Source organism: Gorilla gorilla, chromosome 1 (genome assembly GCF_029281585.2).
Source record: "Gorilla gorilla gorilla isolate KB3781 chromosome 1, NHGRI_mGorGor1-v2.1_pri, whole genome shotgun sequence".
Classification (NCBI taxonomy): domain Eukaryota; kingdom Metazoa; phylum Chordata; class Mammalia; order Primates; family Hominidae; genus Gorilla; species Gorilla gorilla.
In genome coordinates, this window is record NC_073224.2 from 117509564 (window position 1) to 117529126 (window position 19563).

A 19563-nucleotide genomic window follows, 5' to 3' on the forward strand; every position below is an offset into this window, starting at 1 on the left:
TGAATATTGCTCCCACTCTCTTCTGGCTTGTAGGGTTTGTGCCAAGAGATCTGCTGCTAGTCTGATGGGCTTGCCTTTGTGGGTAATCCGACCTTTCTCTCTGGCTGCCCTTAGTATTTTTTCCTTCATTTCAACCTTGGTGAATCTGACAATTACGTGTTTTGGGGTTGCTCTTCTCGAGGAGTATCTTTATGGTGTTCTCTATGTTTCCTGAATTTGAATGTTGGCCTTCCTTGCTAGGTTGGGGAAGTCCTCCTGGATAATATCCTGAAGAATGTTTCCCAGCTTGGTTCCATTCTCCCCGTCACTTTCAGTACACCAGTCAAACGTAGATTTGGTCTTCCCACATAGTCCCATATTTATTGGAGGCTTGTTCATTTCTTTTTACTCTTTTTTCTCTAAACTTCTCTTCTCGCTTCATTTCACTAATTTGATCTTGAATCACTGATACCGTTTCTTGCACTTGATCGAATTGGCTACTGAAGCTTGTGCATGCATCACGTAGTTCTCGTGCCATGGTTTTCAGCTCCATCAGGTCATTTAAGGTCTTCTCTACACTGTTCATTCTGGTTAGCCATTCGTCTAATCTTTTTTCAAGGTTTTTAGCTTCCTTGATATGAGTTCGCACAACCTCCTTTAGCTCAGAGAAGTTTGTTATTACCGACTTTCTGAAGCCTACTTCTGTCAGCTCATCGAAGTCATTCTCCATCCTGCTTTGTTCCATTGCTGGCGAGGAGCTGCGATCCTTTGGAGGAGAAGGGATGTCAGGTTTTTGGAATTTTCAGCTTTTGTGCTCTGGTTTCTCCCCACCTTTGTGGTTTTATCTACCCTTGGTCTTTGATGATGGCGACCTACAGATGGGGTTTTGGGGTGGATGTCTTTTTTGTTGATGTTGATGCTATTCCTTTCTGTGTGTTAGTTTTCCTTCTAACAGTCAGGTCCCTCAGCTTCAGGTCTGTTGGAGTTTGCTGGAAGTCCACTCCAGACCCTCAAACAGGGATTTCTTGGTGTCGCCTATTCTCTCCCATGTGTTTAAATCCAGGGAGAGGTGTATATATGCTTTCTTCCTATTTGTTGGTAGTATGTTGGCTAGTATTTTTGCAAGAAAAGAAATTGAAAAAGTAAATATATTATATCAAAATATTGGGAAAATGGGGCCCTTAATACACAAGATCTGTGTCTGCACTGCGTCAAGAACTCTCTTCACTTGAATGCTGCATGTAAAATTCAACCCAATTTATGCAAAGTAGTTGAAGCGCTGTGTCAGTTCTCTGTGCTGCAAGTCATGATGGTAGTTTACAGGGAGAGTCTGGGTGCCCTGAGTTGGCTCATCTGTGGCAAATATACTGAGCACATGCTGCCCATTTTTGCTCTGTCCCCAGAGCAGTCACCCTCCACCCTGTATTTAGAAGGATAGTTTTATTTCTCTTGAAGGAAAAATGCCTTTGGTTTCTGTGACCACTCCATTCTGTCTCCCATCAGATCATCTGGGAGGTTTTGTTGTCTAATGTCTGTTGGTTAAATCTTCTATCATCCCTGTCCTGCCTGGCTCATCAGGAATCTGCAGGAGTCTGAAGAGGAGGAAGTCCCCCAGGAGTCCTGGGATGAAGGTTATTCAACTCTCTCAATTCCTCCTGAAATGTTGGCCTCGTACCAGTCTTACAGCAGCACATTTCACTCATTAGAGGAACAGCAAGTCTGCATGGCTGTTGACATAGGCAGTGAGTACTCCATTGTGAAGGTGATAAAGCTCCAGTTCATGGCCCAGGTAGACCCCATAATCTTTGGGCCTTGTGCCCCTTGTTGGGCTGAGATTTGCCATCACCGTGGGCTGAACCTATATATCAATGTAGATTTCAATCACTCTGGAGTCGAGTCTGAAGCACAGGCATGGGGTGGGTCAGTGAGCTTTGCTCTCTTCCTAGTCTCAGGCCATGCCGGTGCCAACCTGGACTGACTGTCACGACATTGAACTCAAGGCAGGTGTGGCAAACTCACACCAAACTATGCGGCACATGCCCAGGAGTTGTCTGTCAGATCAGCTCATCTGAATTAAATGTCTCTTGCCAGCTACAAAATTCCTTATGAGTTTTGTTCCCAAAGCATGTCTGTGTGGTTCTTTACCTGCCCAAGGCCAGTATCACCCTTGTCTACCTCTCAGTGAAAGATGTGACCCAGGTTTCACTGAATTTATTCCCATTTTCTGTGTCTTCTAAGTTCGCTTGTTTTAGCTCATCTGTCCATCATGTTCCTAGTATGTTTTCTAGATAAATGGCTGACTTTTCACCCACAAAAGCCATAATAGCTGATGCTTCTGTGTAGAACCAAGTTTCATTTTGACTCAAGAGCTGGTACATTGCACCCCTTCATCAAATCTCTGTGTCCACAATCTCATACACTATCAAATTCTGGGTATGTAATGAGAGAAAGCTTAATATTGAAGTATCTCTCCTATGAGGTGTTAGAACTATTTGCCTACAATTTATTGGGGAAAAAATTGCTCATTTGTGTACATAAACCTAGGACAGAGCACATAGGGAGGATAACATTCCAAAACAGGGGAACTTTGCCCAAGGCTCATGAAAGAACCCAAGCCAGTTTTCTCAAGACTTGACCTCAGGCCTACTGGAATATTTCTCTCAAAGTCTCCTGTTCTCACACTGACAAGACTGATGTCCCTGTGTTAGGATTGGACAGAGGAATGTTTCTGTGTGCAAGGAAGAACTGCTTAATGTAAGAGGGCCCATCTGAATTTATTTGCAGGACATCAGTGGGATCAAGTGAAAAAGGAGGACCAAGAGGCAACAGGTCCCAGGTGAGTCTGAGAAATTGTGGACAGTTAATTTGATGTTGACACCTGGAGATGCCAAGTCCAGGGAAAACAGTACATGCTGAAAATAATGATTTTGTCTTGGCAGACAAGTCTGAATTATGCCTACTACATTGCTTTTTGGTTCTCATTAGAGTAAATGTTTAGGTTTCCATTTCTTCATACCCTTATCATTTACTAACCTAGTGAAGGTTGACCATACCTCAAAAGCTGTATTCTCATGGTAACTGCAGGGAAACTTGAGCACATTTTATGCAAAATTATTGAGGACATGCTTTTCATGATCACTGTTCACTGTGTGTCCTGAGAGCACAAATACAGAGTGTCCTTTGACTCCCTCATCAGTGTGTCACCAGACGAATTCACTGAGCTCACTCTGTGTGTGTATGTCTGTGTGTGTGTCTGTGTGTGTGTGTGTGTGTGTGTGTGTGTCTTTCTCTTTCATACTTTTCTACCTGGCCCTAGTCTATCCCAACATAAAGGCAATAATTTGTTACCTCATTAATGGATCTGTCCTTTTTGTTTTCAAACTCTTGCTTACGTTAGCCATGAAATCTAGCTGGGGCTGTGTGGTTTCTGATTCCCCCTGGCTTATTCTTTACTTTTTCCCACTTTTCCAGGCTCAGCAGGGAGCTGCTGGATGAGAAAGGGCCTGAAGTCTTGCAGGACTCACTGGATAGATGTTATTCAACTCCTTCAGGTTGTCTTGAACTGACTGACTCATGCCAGCCCTACAGAAGTGCCTTTTACGTATTGGAGCAACAGCGTGTTGGCTTGGCTGTTGACATGGATGGTGAGTACCTTTCTATGAAGGTGATAAGGATCCACTGAGTCTTCTGGTTAGGGTCATATTCCTACTGCAAGTGGCCCTTACTGAGCTGAGAGATGTCATTGCCACAGGGAGGACCCATAGGCACATGTAGGTTGAATGAAACTCTAGTTCCACTTGGAAGCCCAGACAAGGGATGGGTCAGTGAGCAAGGCTCTCTTCCTAGTCTCAGGCCATGCCTGTGGCGCCCTAATCCTACTCTCAAGATGTTGGATCTGGGCAGATGTGACAAATTCACACAACTCTGATTTCGTCTCAATTTTGTAGATCTTGTAGATTTCATCCTTCACTCTAATTTCAGCGTCTAAAATCCTCGCTACCGTGAACAATCTGAGTATTTGATGAGACAGGGCTGAATAGTGCAGTTTTTCTCCTAGCAACCATTTGGGGGCATTTGCTTTAAATCGATTGGAAAAATATGGCATAACCATTTGCACAAACTTGGGACAAATGATACTGGGATAACGATCTACCAGAATAGGGAATTTTACCCACAGTTTCTGGGACAAAAACCAAGGAATCTCTATCGTGATCAGCCTTCAGGCCTCCTGAAGAATATCTCTCACAGTGTCCTATTGTCATGCTGAGGAGCCTGAAGTCCCTGTGTGAGGATTAGACAGTGGATTGTTATGTGTGTAGGAGAACCAGCTTAATATGTCTGTCCATGTCTGAACTTATTGCAGAAATTGAAAAGTACCAAGAAGTGGAAGAAGACCAAGACCCATCATGCCCCAGGTAACTTTGAGCAATTATGGATGCTTAATTCTGTGTTGACACCTGGAGATGCCAGGTCCAGGGAAAACAGGAGTGTGTTCAATTTCATGTTTTCAACGAAGGTTGAGTTACTCCTACTGACATTGCTGTTGGTTTTCATTGCAGTAGATGTTTAGGTTTCCATTTCTTCCTCTCCTTGTCATTTACTAACTTACTATAGGTTGACCATACCTCAAAGGCTGTATGGCAACTGCATGGAACCTTGAGCAAGTTTATGGAAAATTATTGAGCCCACTCTTTTCATGATCACTGTTCGCTGTGTGTCCCGAGGGCACTAACTCAGAGTGTCCTTTGACCCCTTCATCAGTGTGTCACCCGGCCAATTCGCTGAGCTCACTTTCTCCTCTCTCTCTCTCTCTCTCTCCCTCTCCCTGTCTTTCTCTTTCATTCTTTTCTACCTGGCCCTGGTCTATCCCAACATAAAGGCAATAATCCATTACCTCATTAATGGATCTGTCCTTTTTCTTTTTAAACAGTTCCTTATGTTAGCCATGAAGTCTAGCTGGGGCTGTGTGGTTTCTGATTCCCCCCTGGCTTATTCTTTACTTTTTCCTACTTTTCCAGGCTCAGCAGGGAGCTGCTGGATGAGAAAGAGCCTGAAGTCTTGCAGGACTCACTGGATAGATGTTATTCGACTCCTTCAGGTTATCTTGAACTGCCTGACTTAGGCCAGCCCTACAGCAGTGCTGTTTACTCATTGGAGGAACAGTACCTTGGCTTGGCTCTTGACGTGGACAGTGAGTACCTTACTATGAAGGTGATAATCCTCCACCTGGTCTTCCAGATAGGGGTGATATTCCTGTTCCAAGTGGCCCTTACTGACCCGAGAGATGTCATTGCCGCAGGCAGGACCTATGGGCGCATATAGGTTGTAATGAAACCATAGTCTCAGTTGGAAGCCTAGACATGAAATGGGTCAGTGAGCAAGGCTCTATTCCTAGTCTCCAGCCATGCCTGTGGCAACCTGAGCCCACTCTCAGCACATTGGACCCAGGCAGATGTAAAAAATTCACAGAACTATGATTTGGACCCAAGGGTTTGTAGATTTCCTCCTTCATTCTAATTTCAGTGTCTAAAATTCTTGCATCCATGAACGAGCTGGGCATTTGATGAGACAGGGCTGAATACTGCAGTTTTCCTCCTAGAAATCATCTGGGGCATTTTCTTTGAACTGATGGGAACAATAAGGCGTAACTGTTTGCACAAACTTGGGATAAATGATTTTGGGATAACGATCTACCAGAATGGGGATATTTCACCCTTGGTTCTGAGATGCAAACCAAAGAATATCATGACCAGCTTTCAGGCCTCCTGAAGTATATCTCTCACATTGTCCTGTTCTCATGCTGAGGAGCCTGAGATCCCTGTGTGGGGATTAGACAGTGGACTGTTATGGGTGTAGGTGAATTGGCTTATTTTGTCTGTCCCTGTCTGAATGTATTGCAGGAATTAAAAAGGACCAAGAAGAGGAAGAAGACCAAGGCCCACCATGCCCCAGGTAACCGAGCAATTGTGAACAGCTACTTCTGTGTTGACATCTGGAGACTCCTGGTTCAGGGAAGACAGAGCGGGCTGACATTATCGATTACATCTTTTCAACCAAGCCTGAATCATTCCTACTAACATTGCTGTTGGTTTTCATTGCAGTAGATATTTAGGTTTCCATTTCTTCCTCCCCTTATCATTTACTAAGCTACTGTAGGTGGACCAGACTTCAAAAACTGTATTCTCATGGCGACTGCATGGAAACTTGAGCACATTTTATGGAAAATTATTGAGCACAGTCTTTTCATGATCACTGTATGCTGTGTGTCCTGAGGGCACTAACTCAGAGTGTCCTGTTACTCCCTCATCAGTGTGTCACCTGGACAATTCACTGAGCTCGTTCTCTCTCTCCCTGTGTGTGTGTGTCTGTGTGTGTGTGTGTGTCTATCTGTCTTTCTCTTTCATTCTTTTCCATTTGGCCCTGTTCTGTCCCAACATGAAGGCAATAATGTGTTACCTCATTAATGGATCTATCCTTTTACTTTTTTAACCACTTCCTTATGCTACCCATAAAACCTAGTTGGGGCTCTGTTGTGTCTGATTTCCCCTGGCTTATTCTTTACTTTTTCCTCCTTTTCCAGGCTCAGCACGGAGCTGCTGGAGGTAGTAGAGCCTGAAATCTTGCAGGACTCACTGGATAGATGTTATTCAACTCCTTCCAGTTGTCTTGAACAGCCTGACTCCTGCCAGCCCTATGGAAGTTCCTTTTATGCATTGGAGGAAAAATATGTTGGCTTTTCTCTTGACGTGGGAGGTGAGTACCTTTCTATGAAGGTGATAAGGATCCACTGAGTCTTCCATATAAAGATCATATTCCTGCTCCAAGTGGCCATTACTGAGCTGAGAGATGTCATTGCTGCAGTGAGGACCTATAGGCACATGTAGGTTGAATGAAACTCTAGTTCTACCTGGAATCACAGACAGGGGATGGGTCAGTGAGCAAGACTCTCTTCGTAGTCTCAGGCCATACCTGTGGCGCCCTGATCCTATTCTCATGACATTTGACCTGGGCAGATGTGACAAATTCAGAGAACTATGATTTTGACTCAAGGGTTGTAGATTTCCTTTTTCACTCTAATTTCAGTGTCTAAAGTCCTCACAACCATGAACAGTCTGAGTATTTGATGAGACAGGGCTAAATATTGCAGTTTTTCTCCTAGAAATCATTTGAGGGTATTTGCTTTAAATTGATTGGAAAAATATGGCATAACTGTTTGCACAAACTTGGGACAAATGATATTTGGATAACGATCTACTAGAATAGGGACATTTTACCCACAGTTTCTGGGAGAAAAACCGAGGAATTTCTATCATGACCAGCCTTCAGGCCTCCTGAAATATATCTCTCACAGTCTCCTATTCTTATGCTGAGGAGCCTGAGGTCCCTGTGTGAGGATTAGACAGTGGATTGTTATGTGTGTAGGGGACTCAGCTTAATGTGTCTGTCCATGTCTGAATTTATTGCAGAAATTGAAAAGAAGGGGAAGGGGAAGAAAAGAAGGGGAAGAAGATCAAAGAAGAAAAGAAGAAGGGGAAGAAAAGAAGGGGAAGAAGATCAAAACCCACCATGCCCCAGGTAACTTTCAGCAATTGTGGATGCTTAATTCTGTGTTAACACCTGGAGGCAACAGATTCAGGAAAACCAGAGTGTGTTTGATGTCATGTTTTCAACGAAGGCTGAATTACTCCTACTGTCATTGCTGTTGGTTTTCATTACAGTAGATGTTTAGGTTTCCATTTCTTCCTCCCCTTATCATTTACTAACGTACCATAGGTTGACCGTACTTCAAAAGCTGTACTCTCATGGCCACTGCATCGAATTTTGAGCATATTTTATGGAAAACTATTGAGCTCACTCTTTTCATGATCACAGTTTGCTGTGTGTCATGAGGGCACTAACTCAGAGTGTCCTTTTACTCCCTTACCAGTATGTCACCTGGCCAATTCACTAGCTCACTTTCTCTCTGTCTCTGTCTCTGTCTCTCTCTCTCTCTGTCTTTGTCTTTCATCCTTTTCTACCTGGCCCTAGTCTATCCCAACATAAAGGCAATAATTTTTTTTGTTTTACCTCATTAATGGATCTGTCCTTTTTCTTTTCAAACTCTTCCTTATGTTAGCCATGAAATCTAGCTGGGGCTGTGTGGTTTCTGATTCCCCCTGGCTTATTCTTTACTTTTTCCCACTTTTCCAGGCTCAGCAGGGAGCTGCTGGATGAGAAAGGGCCTGAAGTCTTGCAGGACTCACTGGATAGATGTTATTCAACTCCTTCAGGTTGTCTTGAACTGACTGACTCATGCCAGCCCTACAGAAGTGCCTTTTACGTATTGGAGCAACAGCGTGTTGGCTTGGCTGTTGACATGGATGGTGAGTACCTTTCTATGAAGGTGATAAGGATCCACTGAGTCTTCTGGTTAGGGTCATATTCCTACTGCAAGTGGCCCTTACTGAGCTGAGAGATGTCATTGCCACAGGGAGGACCCATAGGCACATGTAGGTTGAATGAAACTCTAGTTCCACTTGGAAGCCCAGACAAGGGATGGGTCAGTGAGCAAGGCTCTCTTCCTAGTCTCAGGCCATGCCTGTGGCGCCCTAATCCTACTCTCAAGATGTTGGATCTGGGCAGATGTGACAAATTCACACAACTCTGATTTCGTCTCAATTTTGTAGATCTTGTAGATTTCATCCTTCACTCTAATTTCAGCGTCTAAAATCCTCGCTACCGTGAACAATCTGAGTATTTGATGAGACAGGGCTGAATAGTGCAGTTTTTCTCCTAGCAACCATTTGGGGGCATTTGCTTTAAATCGATTGGAAAAATATGGCATAACCATTTGCACAAACTTGGGACAAATGATACTGGGATAACGATCTACCAGAATAGGGAATTTTACCCACAGTTTCTGGGACAAAAACCAAGGAATCTCTATCGTGATCAGCCTTCAGGCCTCCTGAAGAATATCTCTCACAGTGTCCTATTGTCATGCTGAGGAGCCTGAAGTCCCTGTGTGAGGATTAGACAGTGGATTGTTATGTGTGTAGGAGAACCAGCTTAATATGTCTGTCCATGTCTGAACTTATTGCAGAAATTGAAAAGTACCAAGAAGTGGAAGAAGACCAAGACCCATCATGCCCCAGGTAACTTTGAGCAATTATGGATGCTTAATTCTGTGTTGACACCTGGAGATGCCAGGTCCAGGGAAAACAGGAGTGTGTTCAATTTCATGTTTTCAACGAAGGTTGAGTTACTCCTACTGACATTGCTGTTGGTTTTCATTGCAGTAGATGTTTAGGTTTCCATTTCTTCCTCTCCTTGTCATTTACTAACTTACTATAGGTTGACCATACCTCAAAGGCTGTATGGCAACTGCATGGAACCTTGAGCAAGTTTATGGAAAATTATTGAGCCCACTCTTTTCATGATCACTGTTCGCTGTGTGTCCCGAGGGCACTAACTCAGAGTGTCCTTTGACCCCTTCATCAGTGTGTCACCCGGCCAATTCGCTGAGCTCACTTTCTCCTCTCTCTCTCTCTCTCTCTCCCTCTCCCTGTCTTTCTCTTTCATTCTTTTCTACCTGGCCCTGGTCTATCCCAACATAAAGGCAATAATCCATTACCTCATTAATGGATCTGTCCTTTTTCTTTTTAAACAGTTCCTTATGTTAGCCATGAAGTCTAGCTGGGGCTGTGTGGTTTCTGATTCCCCCCTGGCTTATTCTTTACTTTTTCCTACTTTTCCAGGCTCAGCAGGGAGCTGCTGGATGAGAAAGAGCCTGAAGTCTTGCAGGACTCACTGGATAGATGTTATTCGACTCCTTCAGGTTATCTTGAACTGCCTGACTTAGGCCAGCCCTACAGCAGTGCTGTTTACTCATTGGAGGAACAGTACCTTGGCTTGGCTCTTGACGTGGACAGTGAGTACCTTACTATGAAGGTGATAATCCTCCACCTGGTCTTCCAGATAGGGGTGATATTCCTGTTCCAAGTGGCCCTTACTGACCCGAGAGATGTCATTGCCGCAGGCAGGACCTATGGGCGCATATAGGTTGTAATGAAACCATAGTCTCAGTTGGAAGCCTAGACATGAAATGGGTCAGTGAGCAAGGCTCTATTCCTAGTCTCCAGCCATGCCTGTGGCAACCTGAGCCCACTCTCAGCACATTGGACCCAGGCAGATGTAAAAAATTCACAGAACTATGATTTGGACCCAAGGGTTTGTAGATTTCCTCCTTCATTCTAATTTCAGTGTCTAAAATTCTTGCATCCATGAACGAGCTGGGCATTTGATGAGACAGGGCTGAATACTGCAGTTTTCCTCCTAGAAATCATCTGGGGCATTTTCTTTGAACTGATGGGAACAATAAGGCGTAACTGTTTGCACAAACTTGGGATAAATGATTTTGGGATAACGATCTACCAGAATGGGGATATTTCACCCTTGGTTCTGAGATGCAAACCAAAGAATATCATGACCAGCTTTCAGGCCTCCTGAAGTATATCTCTCACATTGTCCTGTTCTCATGCTGAGGAGCCTGAGATCCCTGTGTGGGGATTAGACAGTGGACTGTTATGGGTGTAGGTGAATTGGCTTATTTTGTCTGTCCCTGTCTGAATGTATTGCAGGAATTAAAAAGGACCAAGAAGAGGAAGAAGACCAAGGCCCACCATGCCCCAGGTAACCGAGCAATTGTGAACAGCTACTTCTGTGTTGACATCTGGAGACTCCTGGTTCAGGGAAGACAGAGCGGGCTGACATTATCGATTACATCTTTTCAACCAAGCCTGAATCATTCCTACTAACATTGCTGTTGGTTTTCATTGCAGTAGATATTTAGGTTTCCATTTCTTCCTCCCCTTATCATTTACTAAGCTACTGTAGGTGGACCAGACTTCAAAAACTGTATTCTCATGGCGACTGCATGGAAACTTGAGCACATTTTATGGAAAATTATTGAGCACAGTCTTTTCATGATCACTGTATGCTGTGTGTCCTGAGGGCACTAACTCAGAGTGTCCTGTTACTCCCTCATCAGTGTGTCACCTGGACAATTCACTGAGCTCATTCTCTCTGTGTGTGTGTGTGTGTGTGTGTCTGTGTGTGTGTGTGTGTCTATCTGTCTTTCTCTTTCATTCTTTTCCATTTGGCCCTGTTCTGTCCCAACATGAAGGCAATAATGTGTTACCTCATTAATGGATCTATCCTTTTACTTTTTTAACCACTTCCTTATGTTACCCATGAAACCTAGTTGGGGCTCTGTTGTGTCTGATTTCCCCTGGTTTATTCTTTACTTTTTCCTCCTTTTCCAGGCTCAGCAGGGAGCTGCTGGAGGTAGTAGAGCCTGAAGTCTTGCAGGACTCACTGGATAGATGTTATTCAACTCCTTCCAGTTGTCTTGAACAGCCTGACTCCTGCCAGCCCTATGGAAGTTCCTTTTATGCATTGGAGGAAAAACATGTTGGCTTTTCTCTTGACGTGGGAGGTGAGTACGTTTCTATGAAGGTGATAAGGATCCACTGAGTCTTCCATATAAAGATCATATTCCTGCTCCAAGTGGCCATTACTGAGCTGAGAGATGTCATTGCTGCAGTGAGGACCTATAGGCACATGTAGGTTGAATGAAACTCTAGTTCTACCTGGAAGCCCAGACATGGGAAGGGTCAGTGAACATGGCTCTCTTCATAGTCTCAGGCCATACCTGTGGCACTCTGATTCTACTCTCATGACATTGGACCTGGGCAGATGTGACCAATTCAGAGAACTATGATTTTGACTCAAGGGTTTGTAGATTTCCTTTTTCACTCTAATTTCAGTGTCTAAAGTCCTCACAACCATGAACAATCTGAGTATTTGATGAGACAGGGCTAAATACTGCAGTTTTTCTCCTAGAAATCATTTGAGGGTATTTGCTTTAAATTGATTGGAAAAATATGGCATAACTGTTTGCACAAACTTGGGACAAATGATATTTGGATAACGATCTACTAGAATAGGGGCATTTTACCCACAGTTTCTGGGAGAAAAACCGAGGAATTTCTATCATGACCAGCCTTCAGGCCTCCTGAAATATATCTCTCACAGTGTCCTATTCTTATGCTGAGGAGCCTGAGGTCCCTGTGTGAGGATTAGACAGTGGATTGTTATATGTGTAGGGGAATCAGCTTAATGTGTCTGTCCATGTCTGAATTTATTGCAGAAATTGAAAAGAAGGGGAAGGGGAAGAAAAGAAGGGGAAGAAGATCAAAGAAGAAAAGAAGAAGGGGAAGTAAAGAAGGGGAAGAAGGTCAAAACCCACCATGCCCCAGGTAACTTTCAGCAATTGTGGATGCTTAATTCTGTGTTAACACCTGGAGGCAACAGATTCAGGGAAACCAGAGTGTGTTTGATGTCACGTTTTCAACGAAGGCTGAATTACTCCTACTGTCATTGCTGTTGGTTTTCATTGCAGTAGATGTTTAGGTTTCCATTTCTTCCTCCCCTTATCATTTACTAACGTACCATAGGTTGACCATACTTCAAAAGCTGTACTCTCATGGCCACTGCATCGAATTTTGAGCATATTTTATGGAAAACTATTGAGCTCACTCTTTTCATGATCACAGTTTGCTGTGTGTCATGAGGGCACTAACTCAGAGTGTCCTTTTACTCCCTTACCAGTATGTCACCTGGCCAATTCACTAGCTCACTTTCTCTCTGTCTCTGTCTCTGTCTCTGTCTCTCTCTCTCTGTCTTTCTCTTTCATTGTTTTCTACCTGGCCCTGTTCTATCCCAACATAAAGGCAATAATTTGTTACCTCATTAATGGATCTGTCCTTTTTCTTTTCAAACTCTTCCTTACGTTAGCCATGAAATCTAGCTGGGGCTGTGTGGTTTCTGATTCCCCCTGGCTTATTCTTTACTTTTTCCCACTTTTCCAGGCTCAGCAGGGAGCTGCTGGATGAGAAAGGGCCTGAAGTCTTGCAGGACTCACTGGATAGATGTTATTCAACTCCTTCAGGTTGTCTTGAACTGACTGACTCATGCCAGCCCTACAGAAGTGCCTTTTACGTATTGGAGCAACAGCGTGTTGGCTTGGCTGTTGACATGGATGGTGAGTACCTTTCTATGAAGGTGATAAGGATCCACTGAGTCTTCTGGTTAGGGTCATATTCCTACTGCAAGTGGCCCTTACTGAGCTGAGAGATGTCATTGCCACAGGGAGGACCTATAGGCACATGTAGGTTGAATGAAACTCTAGTTCCACTTGGAAGCCCAGACAAGGGATGGGTCAGTGAGCAAGGCTCTCTTCCTAGTCTCAGGCCATGCCTGTGGCGCCCTAATCCTACTCTCAAGATGTTGGATCTGGGCAGATGTGACAAATTCACACAACTCTGATTTTGTCTCAATATTGTAGATCTTGTAGATTTCATCCTTCACTCTAATTTCAGCGTCTAAAATCTTCGCTACCGTGAACAATCTGAGTATTTGATGAGACAGGGCTGAATAGTGCAGTTTTTCTCCTAGCAACCATTTGGGGGCATTTGCTTTAAATCGATTGGAAAAATATGGCATAACCATTTGCACAAACTTGGGACAAATGATATTGGGATAACGATCTACCAGAATAGGGAATTTTACCCACAGTTTCTGGGACAAAAACCAAGGAATCTCTATCGTGATCAGCCTTCAGGCCTCCTGAAGAATATCTCTCACAGTGTCCTATTGTCATGCTGAGGAGCCTGAAGTCCCTGTGTGAGGATTAGACAGTGGATTGTTATGTGTGTAGGAGAACCAGCTTAATATGTCTGTCCATGTCTGAACTTATTGCAGAAATTGAAAAGTACCAAGAAGTGGAAGAAGACCAAGACCCATCATGCCCCAGGTAACTTTGAGCAATTATGGATGCTTAATTCTGTGTTGACACCTGGAGATGCCAGGTCCAGGGAAAACAGGAGTGTGTTCAATTTCATGTTTTCAACGAAGGTTGAATTACTCCTACTGACATTGCTGTTGGTTTTCATTGCACTAGGTGTTTAGGTTTTCATTTCTTCCTCCCCTTATCATTTACTAACTTACTATAGGTTGACCATACCTCAAAGGCTGTATGGCAACTGCATGGAATCTTGAGCAAGTTTATGGAAAATTATTGAGCCCACTCTTTTCATGATCACTGTTCGCTGTGTGTCCCGAGGGCACTAACTCAGAGTGTCCTTTGACCCCTTCATCAGTGTGTCACCCGGCCAATTCGCTGAGCTCACTTTCTCCTCTCTCTCTCTCTCCCTCTCCCTGTCTTTTTCTTTCATTCTTTTCTACCTGGCCCTGGTCTATCCCAACATAAAGGCAATAATTCATTACCTCATTAATGGATCTGTCCTTTTTCTTTTTAAACAGTTCCTTATGTTAGCCATGAAGTCTAGCCGGGGCTGTGTGGTTTCTGATTCCCCCCTGGCTTATTCTTTACTTTTTCCTACTTTTCCAGGCTCAGCAGGGAGCTGCTAGATGAGAAAGAGCCTGAAGTCTTGCAGGACTCACTGGATAGATGTTATTCGACTCCTTCAGGTTATCTTGAACTGCCTGACTTAGGCCAGCCCTACAGCAGTGCTGTTTACTCATTGGAGGAACAGTACCTTGGCTTGGCTCTTGACGTGGACAGTGAGTACCTTACTATGAAGGTGATAATCCTCCACCTGGTCTTCCAGATAGGGGTGATATTCCTGTTCCAAGTGGCCCTTACTGACCCGAGAGATGTCATTGCCGCAGGCAGGACCTATGGGCGCATATAGGTTGTAATGAAACCGTAGTCTCAGTTGGAAGCCTAGACATGAAATGGGTCAGTGAGCAAGGCTCTATTCCTAGTCTCCAGCCATGCCTGTGGCAACCTGAGCCCACTCTCAGCACATTGGACCCAGGCAGATGTAAAAAATTCACAGAACTATGATTTGGACCCAAGGGTTTGTAGATTTCCTCCTTCATTCTAATTTCAGTGTCTAAAATTCTTGCATCCATGAACGAGCTGGGCATTTGATGAGACAGGGCTGAATACTGCAGTTTTCCTCCTAGAAATCATCTGGGGCATTTTCTTTGAACTGATGGGAACAATAAGGCATAACTGTTTGCACAAACTTGGGATAAATGATTTTGGGATAACGATCTACCAGAATGGAGATATTTCACCCTTGGTTCTGAGATGCAAACCAAAGAATATCATGACCAGCTTTCAGGCCTCCTGAAGTATATCTCTCACATTGTCCTGTTCTCATGCTGAGGAGCCTGAGATCCCTGTGTGGGGATTAGACAGTGGACTGTTATGGGTGTAGGTGAATTGGCTTATTTTGTCTGTCCCTGTCTGAATGTATTGCAGGAATTAAAAAGGACCAAGAAGAGGAAGAAGACCAAGGCCCACCATGCCCCAGGTAACCGAGCAATTGTGAACAGCTACTTCTGTGTTGACATCTGGAGACTCCTGGTTCAGGGAAGACAGAGCGGGCTGACATTATCGATTACATCTTTTCAACCAAGCCTGAATCATTCCTACTAACATTGCTGTTGGTTTTCATTGCAGTAGATATTTAGGTTTCCATTTCTTCCTCCCCTTATCATTTACTAAGCTACTGTAGGTGGACCAGACTTCAAAAACTGTATTCTCATGGCGACTGCATGGAAACTTGAGCACATTTTATGGAAAATTATTGAGCACAGTCTTTTCATGATCACTGTATGCTGTGTGTCCTGAGGGCACTAACTCAGAGTGTCCTGTTACTCCCTCATCAGTGTGTCACCTGGACAATTCACTGAGCTCATTCTCTCTGTGTGTGTGTGTGTGTGTGTGTGTGTCTGTGTGTGTGTGTGTGTCTATCTGTCTTTCTCTTTCATTCTTTTCCATTTGGCCCTGTTCTGTCCCAACATGAAAGCAATAATGTGTTACCTCATTAATGGATCTATCCTTTTACTTTTTTAACCACTTCCTTATGCTACCCATGAAACCTAGTTGGGGCTCTGTTGTGTCTGATTTCCCCTGGCTTATTCTTTACTTTTTCCTCCTTTTCCAGGCTCAGCAGGGAGCTGCTGGAGGTAGTAGAGCCTGAAGTCTTGCAGGACTCACTGGATAGATGTTATTCAACTCCTTCCAGTTGTCTTGAACAGCCTGACTCCTGCCAGCCCTATGGAAGTTCCTTTTATGCATTGGAGGAAAAACATGTTGGCTTTTCTCTTGACATGGGAGGTGAGTACCTTTCTATGAAGGTGATAAGGATCCACTGAGTCTTCCATATAAAGATCATATTCCTGCTCCAAGTGGCCATTACTGAGCTGAGAGATGTCATTGCTGCAGTGAGGACCTATAGGCACATGTAGGTTGAATGAAACTCTAGTTCTACCTGGAAGCCCAGACAAGGGATGGGTCAGTGAACATGGCTCTCTTCGTAGTCTCAGGCCATACCTGTGGCACTCTGATTCTATTCTCATGACATTAGACCTGGGCAGATGTGACCAATTCAGAGAACTATGATTTTGACTCAAGGGTTTGTAGATTTCCTTTTTCACTCTAATTTCAGTGTCTAAAGTCCTCACAACCATGAACAATCTGAGTATTTGATGAGACAGGGCTAAATATTGCAGTTTTTCTCCTAGAAATCATTTGAGGGTATTTGCTTTAAATTGATTGGAAAAATATGGCATAACTGTTTGCACAAACTTGGGACAAATGATATTGGGATAACGGTCTACTAGAATAGGGACATTTTACCCACAGTTTCTGGGAGAAAAACTGAGGAATTTGTATCATGACCAGCCTTCAGGCCTCCTGAAATATATCTCTCACAGTGTCCTATTCTTATGCTGAGGAGCCTGAGGTCCCTGTGTGAGGATTAGACAGTGGATTGTTATGTGTGTAGGGGAATCAGCTTAATGTGTCTGTCCATGTCTGAATTTATTGCAGAAATTGAAAAGAAGGGGAAGGGGAAGAAAAGAAGGGGAAGAAGATCAAAGAAGAAAAGAAGAAGGGGAAGAAAAGAAGGGGAAGAAGGTCAAAACCCACCATGCCCCAGGTAACTTTCAGCAATTGTGGATGCTTAATTCTGTGTTAACACCTGGAGGCAACAGATTCAGGGAAACCAGTGTGTTTGATGTCATGTTTTCAACGAAGGCTGAATTACTCCTACTGTCATTGCTGTTGGTTTTCATTGCAGTAGATGTTTAGGTTTCCATTTCTTCCTCCCCTTATCATTTACTAACGTACCATAGGTTGACCATACTTCAAAAGCTGTACTCTCATGGCCACTGCATCAAATTTTGAGCATATTTTATGGAAAACTATTGAGCTCACTCTTTTCATGATCACAGTTTGCTGTGTGTCATGAGGGCACTAACTCAGAGTGTCCTTTTACTCCCTTACCAGTATGTCACCTGGCCAATTCACTAGCTCACTTTCTCTCTGTCTCTGTCTCTGTCTCTGTCTCTGTCTCTGTCTCTCTGTCTCTTTCATTGTTTTCTACCTGGCCCTGTTCTATCCCAACATAAAGGCAATAAATTTTTTTTTTTTTACCTCATTAATGGATCTATCCTTTTTCTTTTCTAACCACTTCCTTATGTTACTTCTGAAATCTAGTGGAGCTCTGTGGTGTCTGATTTTCCCTGGCTGCTTCTTTAGTTTTGTGTCCTTTTCCAGGCTCAACAGCATGCTGATGGAAGTGGAAGAGCCTGAAGTCTTACAGGACTCACTGGATAGATGTTATTCGACTCCGTCAGTGTACTTTGAACTACCTGACTCATTCCAGCACTACAGCAGTGTGTTTTACTCATTTGAGGAACAGCACATCAGCTTCGCCCTTTACGTGGACAATAGGTTTTTTACTTTGACGGTGACAAGTCTCCACCTGGTGTTCCAGATGGAAGTCATATTCCCACAATAAGCAGCCCTTACTAAGCCGAGAGATGTCATTCCTGCAGGCAGGACCTATAGGCACGTGAAGATTTGAATGAAAGTACAGTTCCATTTGGAAGCCCAGACATAGGATGGGTCAGTGGGCATGGCTCTATTCCTATTCTCAAACCATGCCATTGGCAACCTGTGCTCAGTCTGAAGACAATGGACCCACGTTAGGTGTGACACTTTCACATAACTGTGCAGCACATGCCGGGAGTGATCAGTCAGACATTTTAATTTGAACCACGTATCTCTGGGTAGCTACAAAATTCCTCAGGGATTTCATTTTGCAGGCATGTCTCTGAGCTTCTATACCTGCTCAAGGTCAGTGTCATCTTTGTGTTTAGCTCATCCAAAGGTGTTACCCTGGTTTCAATGAACCTAACCTCATTCTTTGTGTCTTCAGTGTTGGCTTGTTTTAGCTGATCCATCTGTAACACAGGAGGGATCCTTGGCTGAGGATTGTATTTCAGAACCACCAAGTGCTCTTGACAATTGTTAACCCGCTAGGCTCCTTTGGTTAGAGAAGCCACAGTCCTTCAGCCTCCAATTGGTGTCAGTACTTAGGAAGACCACAGCTAGATGGACAAACAGCATTGGGAGGCCTTAGCCCTGCTCCTCTCCATTCCATCCTGTAGAGAACAGGAGTCAGGAGCCGCTGGCAGGAGACAGCATGTCACCCAGGACTCTGCCGGTGCAGAATATGAACAATGCCATGTTCTTGCAGAAAACGCTTAGCCTGAGTTTCATAGGAGGTAATCACCAGACAACTGCAGAATGTAGAACACTGAGCAGGACAACTGACCTGTCTCCTTCACATAGTCCATATCACCACAAATCACACAACAAAAAGGAGAAGAGATATTTTGGGTTCAAAAAAAGTAAAAAGATAATGTAGCTGCATTTCTTTAGTTATTTTGAACCCCAAATATTTCCTCATCTTTTTGTTGTTGTCATGGATGGTGGTGACATGGACTTGTTTATAGAGGACAGGTCAGCTGTCTGGCTCAATGATCTACATTCTGAAGTTGTCTGAAAATGTCTTCATGATTAAATTCAGCCTAAACGTTTTGCCGGGAACACTGCAGAGACAATGCTGTGAGTTTCCAACCTCAGCCCATCTGTGGGCAGAGAAGGTCTAGTTTGTCCATCACCATTATGATATCAGGACTGGTTACTTGGTTAAGGAGGGGTCTAGGAGATCTGTCCCTTTTAGAGACACCTTACTTACAATGAAGTACTTGGGAAAGCGGTTTTCAAGAGTATAAATATCCTGTATTCTAATGATCATCCTCTAAACAGTTTATCATTTATTAATCCTCCCTGCCTGTGTCTATTATTATATTCATATCTCTACACTGCAAATTTTGGGTCTCAATTTTTACTGTGCCTTTGTTTTTACTAGTGTCTGCTGTTGCAAAAGGAAGAAAACATTCTCTGCCTGAGTTTTAATTTTTGTCCAAAGTTAATTTTAATCTATACAATTAAAACCTTTTGCCTATCACTCTGGACTTTTGGATTGTTTTTTACATTCAGTGTTATAATATTTGATTATGCTGATTGGTTTTGGTGGGTACTGATGCGAATTAATAAAAACATTTCATTTCCATGTTTATTTTCTAATCTCTTCCACATTGTAGGCTATGTTTACCATACGTAGCAGAATGTATTTACATTTCTTGGTTCTA

The 19563-nt window shown here is 43.5% G+C and overlaps 1 protein-coding gene across 1 annotated transcript in view; it reads left to right on the plus strand.

The window, feature by feature from the left end:
• Nucleotides 1-19379, plus strand: part of LOC134756861 (putative neuroblastoma breakpoint family member 8) — a 49639-nt gene extending 30260 nt beyond the window's left edge. The window contains exons 16-36 of the mRNA XM_063696344.1: nucleotides 1558-1721; nucleotides 2764-2815; nucleotides 3451-3623; nucleotides 4343-4394; nucleotides 4998-5170; nucleotides 5880-5931; nucleotides 6560-6732; nucleotides 7446-7554; nucleotides 8170-8342; nucleotides 9062-9113; nucleotides 9717-9889; nucleotides 10599-10650; nucleotides 11283-11455; nucleotides 12170-12278; nucleotides 12891-13063; nucleotides 13783-13834; nucleotides 14432-14604; nucleotides 15314-15365; nucleotides 16002-16174; nucleotides 16889-16997; nucleotides 17618-19379. Coding sequence (XP_063552414.1) covers nucleotides 1558-1721; nucleotides 2764-2815; nucleotides 3451-3623; nucleotides 4343-4394; nucleotides 4998-5170; nucleotides 5880-5931; nucleotides 6560-6732; nucleotides 7446-7554; nucleotides 8170-8342; nucleotides 9062-9113; nucleotides 9717-9889; nucleotides 10599-10650; nucleotides 11283-11455; nucleotides 12170-12278; nucleotides 12891-13063; nucleotides 13783-13834; nucleotides 14432-14604; nucleotides 15314-15365; nucleotides 16002-16174; nucleotides 16889-16997; nucleotides 17618-17861 — 2656 coding nt within the window. The 3' untranslated portion in view covers nucleotides 17862-19379. The remainder of the gene's footprint in view (nucleotides 1-1557; nucleotides 1722-2763; nucleotides 2816-3450; nucleotides 3624-4342; nucleotides 4395-4997; nucleotides 5171-5879; nucleotides 5932-6559; nucleotides 6733-7445; nucleotides 7555-8169; nucleotides 8343-9061; nucleotides 9114-9716; nucleotides 9890-10598; nucleotides 10651-11282; nucleotides 11456-12169; nucleotides 12279-12890; nucleotides 13064-13782; nucleotides 13835-14431; nucleotides 14605-15313; nucleotides 15366-16001; nucleotides 16175-16888; nucleotides 16998-17617) is intronic.
• Nucleotides 19380-19563: the final 184 nt, after the last annotated feature.